The sequence below is a fragment of the Symphalangus syndactylus genome, chromosome 8, assembly GCF_028878055.3.
Source record: "Symphalangus syndactylus isolate Jambi chromosome 8, NHGRI_mSymSyn1-v2.1_pri, whole genome shotgun sequence".
NCBI classification, from domain to species: Eukaryota; Metazoa; Chordata; class Mammalia; order Primates; family Hylobatidae; genus Symphalangus; species Symphalangus syndactylus.
The window spans coordinates 73,615,723-73,630,538 of record NC_072430.2 but is presented as its reverse complement, the minus strand read 5'-3'; the positions used below and the strand labels follow the sequence as shown (position 1 = coordinate 73,630,538).

At 41.7% G+C, this 14,816-nt stretch overlaps 1 protein-coding gene across 7 annotated transcripts in view; it reads right to left on the bottom strand.

Moving 5' to 3' along the window:
• Nucleotides 1–14,816, bottom strand: part of KLHL23 (kelch like family member 23) — a 60,945-nt gene that overhangs the window by 32,664 nt on the left and 13,465 nt on the right. Inside the window, exon 4 of one of the 7 annotated variants that reach the window (XM_055289659.2) lies at nt 10,525–12,817. The exons of the other annotated variants lie outside the window; for them this stretch is intronic. Coding sequence (XP_055145634.1) covers nt 12,507–12,817 — 311 coding nt within the window. The 3' untranslated portion in view covers nt 10,525–12,506. Of the gene's footprint in view, nt 1–10,524; nt 12,818–14,816 lie in introns of those variants that run through there. 7 annotated transcript variants of the gene reach the window in all.

Genomic DNA, 14,816 nt, shown 5'->3' with positions numbered 1-14,816 from the left:
AAGAAAAGAAAAGAAAAGAAAAGAAAAGAAAAGAAAAGAAAAGAAAAGAAAAGAAAAAAGAATCATCCCAGATTATCCTGGTGGCCCTAAATCCAACAACAAGTGTCCTTATAAGAGTTAGGCAGAGGGAGATTTGACACAGATGGAAGAGGAGGAGACAATGTGACCAGGGAGCAGAGATTGGAGTGATACGGCCACAAGTCAAGGAATGCCAGCAGCCACAGGACGCTGGAAAAGAATGGATTCTTCCCTAGGTCCCCCAGGGGTGCAGCCCTGCTGGCACCTTGATTTCAGACCTCTGGGCTCCAGAACTTTGAGAGAACACATTTCTGTTGCCATCTAGTTTAATTTTTTACAGCAGCCACAGGATGCTCATAATACAGGTGGATAATATCCAAGAGAAAGAAAATAATCCCCATAGTGAAGACAGAGGTTATCGATAAGGGTTTGGGAGGTACATGTGGAGGGTGTCTGGGGTAGTTGGCAAGGTATTCTCTCCTCACATGGATGCCAGTTGCAAGGTAGTTGGCCTTTAATAACTCCTTAAGCTGTACATTTGTCTCATGTGGATTTCTGTATTCATATCTTATTTAACAGTAAATAAAGTTTTCAAAAAATCATACAACTAGTAAAATTCTTATCTCAAATGTCTGCCCGTGCACAAGGAGGGCCTGTGTTCTCTAGACAGGGAAGAAGGTATGACTCATTTCCTTGACGGTCAAGGTGTGAGGAGGGAAAAGCTATAAAGGGTTAGAGAAGGGCTGCAGAAACACACCTTCGAGAAACCACAAGTACCACTTTTATGTTATTTATCTGTCCAGGAAAGAACTAGAAACAAGAGTTTGTCTGTGAACTTTCAAATGAAAGATGTATTTCACAAGTCTCTGCTGAAAGTGTTCACAGATTATACATGCCCAGCCTGACTTTTAAATGCCAGTGAACAAAGGTTGGGGGGTGGGTAATAATTAACTACACTCTATTAAGGCTGATGGATACAGTGCTGGTATTTCAGATTTTCCAACAAGAACCTCCGTAGGTACTTGTAGGTATACAATCTTGTGGTCTGTTTTGAATTTCAAAGGTAAAAGTTGAAATGTTGGCAATCCTGTGTATCCAATGTGGCACAATTTGCAGTGACTCTTCCTAAACTAGCTCAAAACACCCTTAGGAGGCAGTCAGTTGGAATCTACAATATTCACTGGAGGTTTGAGCAGGATGCTCAACACCTGTCCAGTGAGGCCCCCGCAAAAAATATTATCTTTTAACCCAGAGGGCCCAAGTATGAGTTTAACAGTCTATGACTCACAACTTCAAAATACCATCGAAATTCAATTCAGAGTTAAAGACTGTATGATGATGCCCCGGATTTTCAGAAGACAGTTCTGTTGGTCATATTTTTATATTCATTGCTATATAGTCCATAAAATTTGTGTCACAACTTGCTCTTTTCTTGCATTTTTATAATTTATATACCCCAATTTTACTAAAGACTACTATATTGTTTTTGTTTTTCAACTTTTATTTTAGGTTCAGGGGTACATGTGCAGGTTTGATATACAGGTTAATTTGTGTCATGGGGGTGTGTTGAACAGATTATTTCATTACCCAGGCATTAAGCCTAGTACCCAACAGTGTTTTTTTGTTTGTTTTAGGCAGAGTCTCACTCTGTTGCCCAGGCTGGAGTGCAATGGTGTGATCTCAGCTCACTGAAGCCTCTGCCTCCTGGGTTCAAGCAATTCTCGTGTCTCAGCCTCCAGAGTAGCTGGAATTACAGGCATGCACACCCACGCCTGGCTAATTTTTATACTTCTAGTAGAGACGGGGTTTTGCCATTTTGGCCAGGCTGGTCTTGAACTCCTGACCTCAAGTGATCCACCCACCTTGGCCTCTCAAAGTGCTGGGGTTACAGGTGTGAGCCACTGCGCCTGGCCCCAATAGTTGTTCTTTCTGCTCCTCTCCCTCCTCCAACCCTCCACCCTAAAGTGTTTGTTGCTCCCTTGTGTTCATGGATTCTCATAATTTAGCTCCCATTTATAAGTGAAAATATACAGTATTTGGTTTTCTGTTCCTGCATTAGTTTGCTAAGAATAATAGCCTCCAGCTCCATCCATGTTCCCACAAAAGACATGATCTCACTCCTTTTTAAGGTTGTATAGTATTCCATGATGTATGTGTACCACATTCTCTTTTTGCAATCTGTCACTGACAGACATTTAGGTTGATCCCATGTCTTTACTATTGTGAATAGTGCTGCAATGAACATTTGCATGCATGTGTCTTTATGGTAAAATGATTTATATTCCTTTGGGTATTTGTATACCCAGTAATGGGACTGCTGGGTCAAATGATAGTTGTTTTTAGCTCTTAGAGGAGTCACCATACTACTTTCCATAATGGTTGAACCTAATTTACACTCCCACTAACAGTGTATAAATGTTCTCCTTTCTCCACAACCTCACCAGCATCTGTTATTTTTTCATTTTTTAGTAATAGCTATTTTAACTGGTGTGAGATGTTATCTCATTGTGGTTTTGATTTGCATTTCTCTAATGATCAGCGATACTGACCTTTTTTTCATATGCTTTTTGGCCACATATATGCCTTCTTTTGTAAAAGGACTAGTATATCTTGGCCAGGTGTGGTAGCTCACACCTGTATTCCCAGCACTTTGGGAGGCCAAGGCGGGGGGATCATCTGAGGTCGGGCGTTTGAGACCAGCCTGACCAACATGGAGAAACCCCGTTTCTACTAAAAATTCAAAATTAGCCAGGCGTGGTGGCACATGCCCGTAATCCCAGCTACTCAGGAGGCTGGGGCGAGAGAATCGCTTGAACCCAGGAGGCAGAGGTTGCGGTGAGCCAAGATCGCGCCACTGCACTCCAGTCTGCGCAACAAGAGCAAAATCCCGTCTCAAAAAAAAAAAAAAAGCCGGGCGCGGTGGCTCACGCCTGTAAACCCAGCACTTTGGGAGGCCAAGGCGGGCAGATCACAAGGTCAGGAGATCGAGGCTATCCTGGCTAACACGGTGAAACCCCGTCTCTACTAAAAAGACAAAAAATTAGCTGGGCGTGGTGGCGGGCTCCTGTAGTCCCAGCTACTTGGGAGGCTGAGGCAGGAGAATGGCGTGAACCCGGAAGGCGGAGCTTGCAGTGAGCCAAGATCGTGCCACTGCACTCCAGCCTGGGCGACAGAGCGAGACTCTGTCTCAAGAAGGAATAAATAAATAAATAAGAAAAAGGACTAGCATATAATGTTAGGTAATGCTTTATTTATTACCTTCAATAAAAATGAAAATTCCTCTCAATTTCTTGACAATAGAATTAATTTCATATTGAGTCTTTCAAATGTGAAGCATTGGTAAGTTGTGTTATTTACTATTGTGATAGTTAATGAAGCTTTTTTTTTTCTTTTTTTTTGAGAGAGAGGGTCTCACTCTGTCACCCAGGCTGGAGTGTGGTGGCATGATCATAGCTCACTGCAGCCCCAAACTTCTGGGCTCAAGTGACCCTCCCACCTCAACCTCTCGAGTAGCTAGGACTACAGGCATGTGCCACCATGCCCAGGTAATTTTTTGGATTTTTTTGTAGAGACGGAGTTGCACAGGCTGGTCTTAAATTCCTGGCCTCAAGTAATCCTCTAGCCTGGGCCTCCCAAAGTGCTGGGATTATAGGTGTGACCACCACACCTGGCCTAATGAAGCTTTAATATCAGCATTGATAGTTTATAACTTTGTAAATATTATTTTCTTACACTGCTCTATTTCTTAGATTTTAAATAATAATTGCTATAGCTAAAACACCTTATGAAATACTTGATATTATGAAATACTTTGGTTGTCTTATATAGATTGACATTTAATAATAATTGGGCTAGGCACAGTGGCTCATGCCTGTAATTCCAGCACTTTGGGAGGCCAAGGCAGGCAGATCACTTGAGGTCAGGAGTTCGAGACCAGCCTGGCCAACATGGTGACATACAGTCTCTACTAAAAATACAAAAATTAGCTGGAGGTGGTGGGGTACCTGTAATCCCAGCTACTTGGGAGGCTGAGGCACGAGAATCACTTAAACCCAGGAGGCGGAGGCTGCAGTGAGCTGAGATTGCGCCACTGCATTCCAGACTGGGCAACAGAGCAAGACTTTATCTCAAAATAATAATTGGCAAATAAATTATATGAAAACAACTTTTTATATTAGCCTCAAGCAAGATGAACTCTTTACCACCTTGAGTCTTTCTCTCTCTCTCCTAGGAGCAAAAACCTTTTTTTTTTTTTTTTTTTTTTGCTAGAGGACCACCCCCCTAGAACCCTTCTTCTAATATCTTAGAGGTTAGAACTGCTTCACACACATTCCTTCACCAAACACTGGCAAGGAGGATGGACTATCTATGATTGGCTTAGAGTAATTAAGATTCAAGTTACATGGCCTCCTAATATGCAAAAAGACCTGGGGCTCTTGATAATCTACATGTTTGACACAATTAGTCACTTGTCTTGCATTATATTTTGCTTCCAGCCCTTGGCAGAATGGTCTAATAGTCAATGACCCTGTCATTAACTTCTTTTTTTTTTTCCTAAACCTACTTTCTATCTTCCACCCCTCAGGAGTTCCTGACACCCATCACTGTTTTCTGTTTTTTTCTTTTTCTTTCTGTCAGAATCTCCTCTCAAATCAAATGGAATTGCGAAAGTCAGGATAAGACAATATATCACTATGTGTGGTGCGCAGAGTAATGGTCCCCTAAAGATGTCTACATCTTGATCTTTGGAATCTATGTATCAGGTTACATGGAAAGGAGAATTAAGGCTCCTAACACTGATCAGGTGAAACCTGTACCATGCTTCTATCCTGCAGAATTATAAGATAAATTTGTATTACTTTAAGCTACTAAGTTTGTGGTAATTTCTTACAGAAGTGATAGAAAATACAATATGCTTTCCAAAAATATTTACATTTTAACAAGGGACAAAGCCCTTCCTTGACTTAGCACATTTTTGGTTGCAAGAGATAGAAACTTGATTCAAAACAAAAAAGGATCTATTGGGTCACATCACCATCCAACTGTGGAAAAGACAGGAATAGAACTGTGTCAGCAAGGCCTAGAACCAAGAAGTTAACATCATCCCCCATCCCCAGTCACTGGGCATCTGTATGTTCTCTTCATGCACACCAGCTGAGTCCCAACAGCAGGGAACTTGGCCAACCACAGCTCTAGATCAGCCCCCATGACTCAAATGCCACCCATTAGGCCCCACCTCCAATCCTGGGGATCAAATTTCAACATGAGGTTTGGAGGGGAAGAATTTCCAAACCATAGCATTCCACCCCTGGCCCCCAAAACTGATGTCCTTCCCACATATAAAGTACAATCATCCATCTCAATCGTCCCAAATGTCTTAAGTTGTTCCAGCACCAACTCAAAAGTCCAAAGTCCAAAATCTCTTCTGAGATTCAAGACCAGTTCCTTTCAGCTATGAGCATGTAAAATAAAAAACAAGTTATTTAATTCCAAGACACAATGGTTATACAGGCATTCCCATGTCAAACATTCCCATGTCAAATGGGAGAAATCAGTGAAAAGAAATGGGTAATAGGCCCCATGTGTGTCCAAAACCCAGCAGGGCAGGCATTAAATCTTAAAGCTCCAAAATAATCTCCTATGACTCCATGTCCCGCAACCTGGGCACACTGGTGGGTCCTGAGGCCTCGAGCAGACCCATCCCTGTGGCTTTTCTGGGTGCAGCCCATGTGGCTGCTCTCATAAGGTGGAGTCAAATGCCAGCGGCTTTTCCAGGCTGAAGGTGCTGGTGGCTCTATCATTCTGGGGGCTGGAGGGCAGTGGCCCTCCTGCAAATCCACTAGGCATTACTCTAGCAGAGGCTTGCTGTGAGGGGTCTGACTCTGCAGCAGGCTTTTGCTTGGGCACCCAGGCTTTCCAATAAATCCTCTGAAATCTAAGTGGAAGCCACATCTCCATAGCTCTTGCATTCTGTGGGCCTGCAGAATTAATACCACGTGGATACCACCAAGGCGTCTACCTTGTGCCCTCTGGACCAGCAGCACCAATCTTATCTGGGGCTCCTGGGGTCATTTGAGCTACAGCTGCTACAGCCTGGGAGCAGCATCCTGAAGCAGTGAGGAGCAGTGGTGCCCTGGTCCTGTCCCCCAAAACCAATCTGTCCTCCTAATACCCCTAGGCCTGTGATGGGAGGGGTGGCTGCCCAGTGGAAATTTCTATTTGTGAAATGCCTTTGTGGCCTTTTCCCCACTGTCTTGACTATTAGTACCTAGATCCCTTTTTGTCACCCTAAACTGTTTAGCAACCTGTGGCTCCAGCTTGACCATGCCCTTGGATTCCTCTCCTGAATATGCTCTTTCCTTCTCTATTACATGACCAGGCTGAGAATCTTCCAATATTTTACACTCTGCTTTTAATGATAAATTCTGCCTTTAAGTCATCCCTTTGCTGCTGCAATTCAACATATGCTGTTAAAAGTAATCATGACACTTCTCGATTGCTTTGCTGCTTAGAAATTTCTTCTGTCAATTACGCTAGGTCATTACTCTTATGTCTGGTCTTCCACAAAGCCCTAGGGCATGGACACAATGTAGCCAAGTTCATTGCTGTGCTGTAGCATGGGTGATCTCTGCTTCAACTCCCAGTAAGTTCCTCATTTCCACCTGAGACCTTGTCAACATGGCCTTTACTGTCTATATTTCTTTTTTAAATTTTTTTAATTTTTTAAAAGTCCCCATTTGACATACTGTCTACATTTCTGTCAGCATTTTGGTCATAACCAATTAATCAATCTGTAAGAAGTTCCAACCTCTTAGAATTTCCAATCTCTAAATTCCTCATCTTTTTGTCTTCTTGTAACCAGGGGCCTCGGTGTTAAAAATCACCCACTTTCTTTTTCTTCCTTCCCTCTCTAGACACTCCCTTTCAGCAATGCATGTTTATCTAATTAGGCTCTTGCTTGAGAAATCCCAGAGGCTAACCTTGAAACAAACCAGGGAAAGAGCCCTCGTTGAGGAATCCTCCCATTTGGAGGGAGTAACCAACAATTAGTCCACCATCATCAGGCCGAAGTCAAGATAATGCCAACCAGACCTCTGGACAGGCATTACCCAAGATAACCACTGGAACAAGACACACAGACCCTGTACTCTGCACCTCCACATGTCTCCAAGTTTCCCTTTAAAAACCCTATGGTAAATTTTAATAAGAACACATGGACACATGGCAGGGGACAACACACTAGGGCCTGTGGGGATGGGGTTTGGAGGGAGGAAGAGCATCAGGAAGAACAGCTAATGGGCGCTGGGCTTAATACCTAGGTGATGGAATGATCTGTGCAGCAAACTACCACGGCACATGTTTACCTGTGTAACAAATCTGCACATCCTGCACATGTACCTGGGAACTTAAAATAAAAGTTGAAGAAAAAAATAAAGATAGTACTTTTGAATGCTTGTTCATTATGTTCTCAAGTTTGCTGGCTCTCCAATTAAACCTGCTTTTCCTCCCACCAATCCTAGCCTCTAATGTCTGGTGTTTGAGTGGCAGCTGCTGAACCTAAGTCTGGTTACATTCTGAGCCCTCCAAACTCTTCCAACCTCAGCTCACTACCCAGTTCCAAAGCTGCTTCCTCATGTTTAGGTATTGTTAAAGCAATACCCCACTCCTCAGTACCAATTTTCTATCTTATTCCATTTTGTATTGTTATAAAAGAATACCAGAGACTGGTAATTTATTAAGAAAAAAAGGTTTATTTAGGCCGGGTGGGGTGGCTCATGCCAGCACATTGGGAGGCCAAGGCTGATGGATCACGAGGTAAAGAGATTGAGACTATCCTAGCCAACATGGTGGAACCCCGTTTCTACTAAAAATACAAAAATTAGCTGGGCGTGGTGGTGCACGCCCGTAATCCCAGCTACTCCGGAGGCTGAGGCAGGAGAATTACTTGAATCGGGGAGGTGGAGGTTGCAGTGAGCCGAGATTGTACCACTGCACTCCAGCCTGGTGACAGAGCGAGACTCCATCTCAAAAAAAAAAAAAAAAAAAAAAAGAAGGAAAAAGAAAAAGAAAAAAGAAAAAAAAGTTTATATAGCTCATGATTCTGATGGCTGCAAAGTCCAAAATTGGGCATCTGCATCTGATGAGGGCCTCACACCTGCTTCCACTCACGGTGGAAAGCAAAGGGGAGCTTGTGTGTGCAGAGATCACGTGGCAAGAAAAGGAAGAGAATGGAAGGGAGGTGCCAGGCTCTTTTTAACAACCAGCTCTCATTGGAACAGAGAACTCACCCACAAGGGAGGGGGTTAGAACTCACCCACAAGGGAAGGGGTTAATCTATCCATGAGGGATCCGCCCCCATAACTCAAACACCTCTCATTAGGTCTCACCTCCAACACTGGGGAGCAAATTTCAACATGAGACTTGGAGAGGTCAAACATCCAAACCATAGCATAGTCCAAGTGTAAGTGTCCCATAGAAAAAGAGTTAGGGCATCAGCACAGTCACAGCCTTTGGAAGAACTGCTCTAAGGCAGACAGAAGCCCCAAGCTGTGTCTGCTGTGACCTAAGAAATGTAAGCCGTATTTATAGTTTCAGACATTTTCAGACTAATAAAACAAGTGTTTTTTGTTGCTTTGCATATGTGAAGGGAGGGAGGATGGAGGGCTGACTGTGTGCTACTGGCTGATCCAGCACCTAAATTGATCATATAAATGGCGATCTCCTCTGCAGTCTCTATTAGTCAGCTTAGGCTGCCATAATGGGTGACAAACAAGCAATTTTTTTCTCACAGTTCTGCAGGCTGGAAGTTTGAGATCAGAGTGCCAATATGGTTGGGTTCTGGTGAGGGCTTGCTTCTGGCTTTCAGACAGCAAGGTGTCTTTTCTTATAATGACAATTATCATGTTAAATCAGGGCCCCATCCTCAGTACCTCATTTAACCTTAATTACTTCCATAAAGGCTGTATCTCCAAATATAGTCACATTGAGGGTTGGGGCTTACAGATATTTATTTATATAAATGTGAAAACATAGGGCAATATGCCTTTGAGCAAGTACCCTAGATGCTAATCCTCTTTCAGTTCCAGCTAAAACACTGAAAATAAAACCTAAGAGAAATAACAACTTCTAAAATTTGGATAAACTCATCTTAATTAATCCATGCTTAAAATAATCTCCATGATTTTCACTATTTTGTAAAATAATGTTTGACCTCCCAAAGCAATGGCTTGCATTTGATTTTAGTGAAAGACAAAAATACATACATATATATATATGTGTGTGTATATATATATATAAATATATATATATAATTTTTTTTTTTTGGTAGAGACAAGGTCTCACTCTGTTGCTCAGGATGGAGTACAGTGTGATCATGGCTCACAGTAACCTGAAACTCCTGGGCTCAAGGGATCCTCCCCACTCAGTCTCCCAAGTAGTTGGAACTACAGGCATGCACCATGCTGGGCTGATTTTTTTATTTTTTGTAGAGATAAGGTCTCCCTATGTCTCCCAGACTGGTCTCGAACTCCTGGCCTCAAGCAATTCTCCCACCCCAGCCTCCCAAAGTACTGGGATTACAGGTGTGGGATTACAGGATGGATTACTAAAATGCTTAACCTTAGTAAAATATTTTTCATCATACTGCAGTGACTTCAAATTTGAAAAAGTTGACAGAAAGCTGTACACCTTTTTAATCCTTTCTGCTGTGCACAAATCCACAGCAAAAATGTTTTCTTTTTTTTTTTTTTAACAGAAAACAGGAGTTTTTGACACAAAGTACAGCATTTTAAAAATTCAAAAAGAGGCCAGGCGCAGTGGCTCATGCCTGTAATCCTAGCACTTTGGGACGCCAAGATGGGCGGATCACCTGAGGTCAACAGTTCAAGATCCACCTGGCCAACATGGTGAAATCCTGTCTCTACTAAAAATACAAAAAAAAAAAAAAAAAATTCAAAAAACAAACAGAAAATAGGAGCTGAAAATTAAATACTTCAGATCACAAACTATTTTCAAGATCCTTCAAGCACCTCCAGCATGCTTTTCTGTAAAAATAATCCATATCATCGTCCTTTTATGCTGGACATACATATGAATCACTAGATCCTGAGAAGGCCAAGAATAAGATGTGGTCCATAATCTCTAACTTAGCCAAGAGATACACAACTCATATATAAATGACCAATTCTTAAATGTGACAATGGGAGTCTTACTGTGGCTGAAACAGGAAAGATTTTCCATAGAAGGCCGGACTTGACTCAGGAGTTGATAGGACCTACATAAACTGGCAAAGGAGGGGAAGGTGACTGCAATTGTTCTCACCTATGCCATAAAGTGGATCTCTAAAGCACTACTGGGCAGCATATTAGTTCTAGCATTAATTGCTAAATGTTCTTCAGAGCAATAAAATAGTCTAAAATTCAATTACAGATCGAAGTAGTCTATAATTCAGTTGTTTTCATTAATTCAGACTATCCTTCAACCCAATCAGCCCGAATTCAAGCAGTCTTATTACGTAGTGATTTATTTTTATTGAAAATACAAAGTAATGTTAAAGAAAAGATTTAAATAGTCATTCCATATCCCACTACACTAACACAATGAATTTGTTTTGCATATTACCTTCCACATGCATAAAGATTTTACAAAGTCACAATCATAGTATGCATACTATTTTGTATTGTGCTCGTTTTACTTACCATATCAAACATGTCCACGTTTCTACAGTCTTCCAAATAATTATTTTAATGGCAGTATAATACTTTACTATTTTTATTATCCCACTTTCTTTGACATGGAGATTTTTTTCCCCAATTTTTGTTATTATAAAGGATGCAGACATAAACGTCTTCATGCATTTATCTTTTTTCTGAACTATTTTTAAGGTTAAAAGTATAGAAGTAGAATTTATGGGGCAAAGGATATGGTCATTTTTACAGCCCTTGCTATGTAGTACCATATTGTGTTTCCAAAGGGTTGTATCTATTTAAAATGCCATCTGAAATAAATGCATTAAAATTTTCCTTCTAAATTTTTTTTTAATCAGAAATGCTAGGTAGTTTTAAACTTCAGTAAAGTTAAAAATAATTATTGTCTCTTTTTAAAAAATGAAGAGTGTGGAATAGATGGTCTCACAGATAACTAATGGTGTAAAGGAGTTAAGCAACACATCCCAACTATTCCCAAGTTATGGCACACATGGAAAGCGATGCTGTAGGCACACTGAGGAAAATGGACAAAGCTAGTTCTGGCCCAGAGGCTCCAGCCACCCATGCCACCTTTGGATGTAGCAAGGGGTGAGGGGATCCATATCTAGGCCTATCTGTGATTTGCAGTGCCAGTGTGCATGGCTCAGGAAGCTCTAATCAAGGAGAGGTTAAACGACTTAAGTCACAAAATCTAGTTAGTGGCAGCTTTGGGAAATAAATGCAAATATCTTCTTGTCAATGTATTTTCTATTAATCACAACTGCTCTACATGCTTTCTGGCTCTAAAATTCAATCATATATGCAGACATGTATCTATATTTAAGAATAAAGAGGATTTCCTAACATGCTTGAACTAAAGACACCTAAACTAGCAATTTACATCAAAGCTGAAAATTAAAAACAGTCCTTAGCATAAACAAATATTTCACTATCTTCTCATTGATTTTTCGGACTTGCCATTCTTTTAAATTTAGTTTGTAAACTCTTTGAACAGTAACAATCTGTTGCACAGTATTTTGTATATCTCTGGTAGTCAGTAAATAGAGAATAATAACAATAAATTACACTATAAAGGAAAAAACTAGACAAAGTAAATCCACATTCTAAATAATTCTGAAGGTGAAAAAAGTGTTAAGTGTTGATTTTGTAGAGGTAGAGAAGATTCCCTCTTTAAATTTCAAATTCCTGCTAGCTAAATGGAAATTTTTTTTTTTTTTTTTTTTGAGACAGGGTCTTGCCAGGTTGGTCTCCAACTCCTAGGCTCAAGTGATCCTCCTGCCTCAGCCTCCCAAAGTGCTGGGATTACAGGCATGAGCCACCATGTCCAGCCAGACATCTTAATATGTACTATCTACTATAAGGCTCTTGAGAAACATTTCATTCCACAGAATGGTTCTGATTTATCCCCAGTGTTGATGCTACCAAGAGGAAAAGATTCACTACAAAGGTAGTTCACATTTTATCAAGTGTCAAATATTCCATATTACCTTTGAAAACCAGAGATTATAGGTATTAATCCCACTGATTCAACTGTGTGTGTGTGTGTGTGTGTGTATATATATATATATATATATATATATATATATATGATCTTTCTTGACCGTGAATCACCATATTTGGGAGTAGAGTGGGAGTAGAGTGGGGTTAGGAATTACAATTTACTGATCCCCTATCATGTGCCAGACACAATTATCAGGTAAGGAACTTCAAACCCTGCATTCTTTTTTTTTTTTTAAACTATACTCCAAAAAAGTGATTGCTTGGTCATTTCTGCAGATTCAATCAGACATTATACACACAAACACACCCATGAGACCGCATGGCACTGGGAAGATTACCCACTATTTCCCACTTATTAAGATCTGGATCATATTTCTCAATGCTCTGAAGATACGTTCCCTTTGAGTAGGAGTATCCTCCAGTGACATAAATACATCCGTTCATGATGACGGCACCGCACTCCATCCTCCTTTCCATCATGGGAGCTATCTCTCTCCATTCATTTTGTTCAGGGTCATAGCATTCTGTGATTGTAGTTTGTCCACCGACTAGATAGAGCTTATTTTCAAATGGAACTGAGCACAATCCATATTCTTTTAAAAAGAAAAAAAGAAAAGAGCAATTTTTTAAAGGATAACAAACAAAAGAGATTCCACAGTGTGGTAATGTAATAATCCCTTACAATTTAGCACACAAAAAAATAGGGGAGTGGTGGCATTTTGATTCAGGCACACAACACTGCAACGCTGAGGCTGAAAATCATTCCCTGTCACCTAATTCAGATTGCCTGTTCCTGCCATGCTGCCATTATCCTTCAGCTTGTCCTTAAGCTGGCTCTGCAGGAGGCCAGGGAGGAAACTCACCCGACAGATCACCTTCCTGGTAATTTCCCAACACAGACAACTTTTACTTGACACCTATCTGTAAAAGATGGTAGCAGTAGAATCCTTACAGAAAGACACACTCGATAAGCGGTGGTGTCCCTTCAGGTCTTGGCAGCTGTCTCCTTAACCAATGGCAGGCAATCTGGCATGTCTGCTGCCACAGGTGCCACACAGGGTGGCCTTGTGTGCTTCTCACACTGCCAGTCCAGTTATGAACTCAAGAAGCTAAAGAAACGCACCCAGACTTGTGGGGCATGACAGTCTATCATCCTGAGAAGCTGTGAAGGGTGCCCCCAGGCGGAGGGCTGCTGTGTGGGATCCGGGTCCTGGGGCTGGATGTATGTATATGGGGGGTCCTCCTCCTAGGCTATTTTAGTGTTTTCCATTTTATCTCCCCCTCTACACCCAAACCTGCTGGATCTTCAAAGCACCAGGATATCTCACAACTCTACTTCTCCCTTCTTCCCAGGGCTGTGACAAGAGTGAGGCTAGCGAGGTGCTTAGGGTGCAAAATGCAGGGAGGCAGAACTCTGTGAGTCATTTGCACCGCGTGGCCTTACATTTTGTGCCTGAAGCATCTCATTTGCCTCATCCTGGTCTCTGCCCTGTTTTCTTCCACACTCCCGCTTTTATCATCACTCCTAGCCTGTCAGTTCACTCTCTGGGAATATCAGTCATAAAATTACACTTAAAAACCTCTAGCTGGAGCCTCAAAGGAAAAGGAGGATTTGTCAACGCATTCAAATTAAAGCAAGGAAAGATTTAGCGCACTATCGCTGAGCTGTTCCTTCTGCCTTGAAGTCTCTCCTCTCCCCAGGTCTCTGCACAGCTGCGTCCTTCCTGTCATTCTGGTCTTGTCTTACTCTCACCTCTTCAAAGGGCATTCCCTGACCACCCAGCCCGAAGTGGCCAGGCAGGCGTCTCTACCACATCATCCTATTTTAATTCTCTCCATAGCACTTCTCATTATCTGGAATGTTTCTTTTCTTTTCTTTTTTAGAGACAGGGTCTTGCTCTGTCACCCAGGTTGGAGTGCAATGGCACAATCATAGCTCAATATAGCCTCAAACTCCTGTGCTCAAGTAATCCTCCCATCTCAGCCTCTCAAGAAGCTGGGACTATAGGTACACATTACCACAACTGGCTAATTTTTGTATTTTTGTAGAGATGGGGTCTCCCTTTGTTGCCCAGGCTGGTCTACAACTCCTGGCCTCAAGAGATCCTCCTCTGCCTCAGCCTCTCAAAGTGCAGGGCTTACAGGTGTGAGCCAGGTGTGTTTCTTATCGTCTCTCTCTCCCTCCTGGCAGCACAGGAACTGTGTCCTGCTCACTAACCTATTCCTAATTGGAGAATGGCAACTGTCTGGCACCTTGTGAGAATTCAATAAATATTTGTTGAATAATGAATGAATTGTACTTTGTACGCTTGTGTCCCAATGTGTCCTCACATTATAACGTAGAAGGAAAGCTTATAAGCAAGCCCCTCTTTAGAAAGAATAATACAATCAGAAATGTGATTTCCAGATGAGTGTGGTGGTGCACACCTGTAATCCTAGCTACTGGGGAGGCTGAGGCTGGAGAACTGCTTGAGCCCAGGAGTTCAAGGCTAGTCTGCGCAACGCAGTGAGACCCTGTCTCTTAAAAAAAAAAGGGATTTCCTCTTTAAGAGTGGAAGACAACTTCTTATCAGTAAAGTTCTCTCTCAGTTT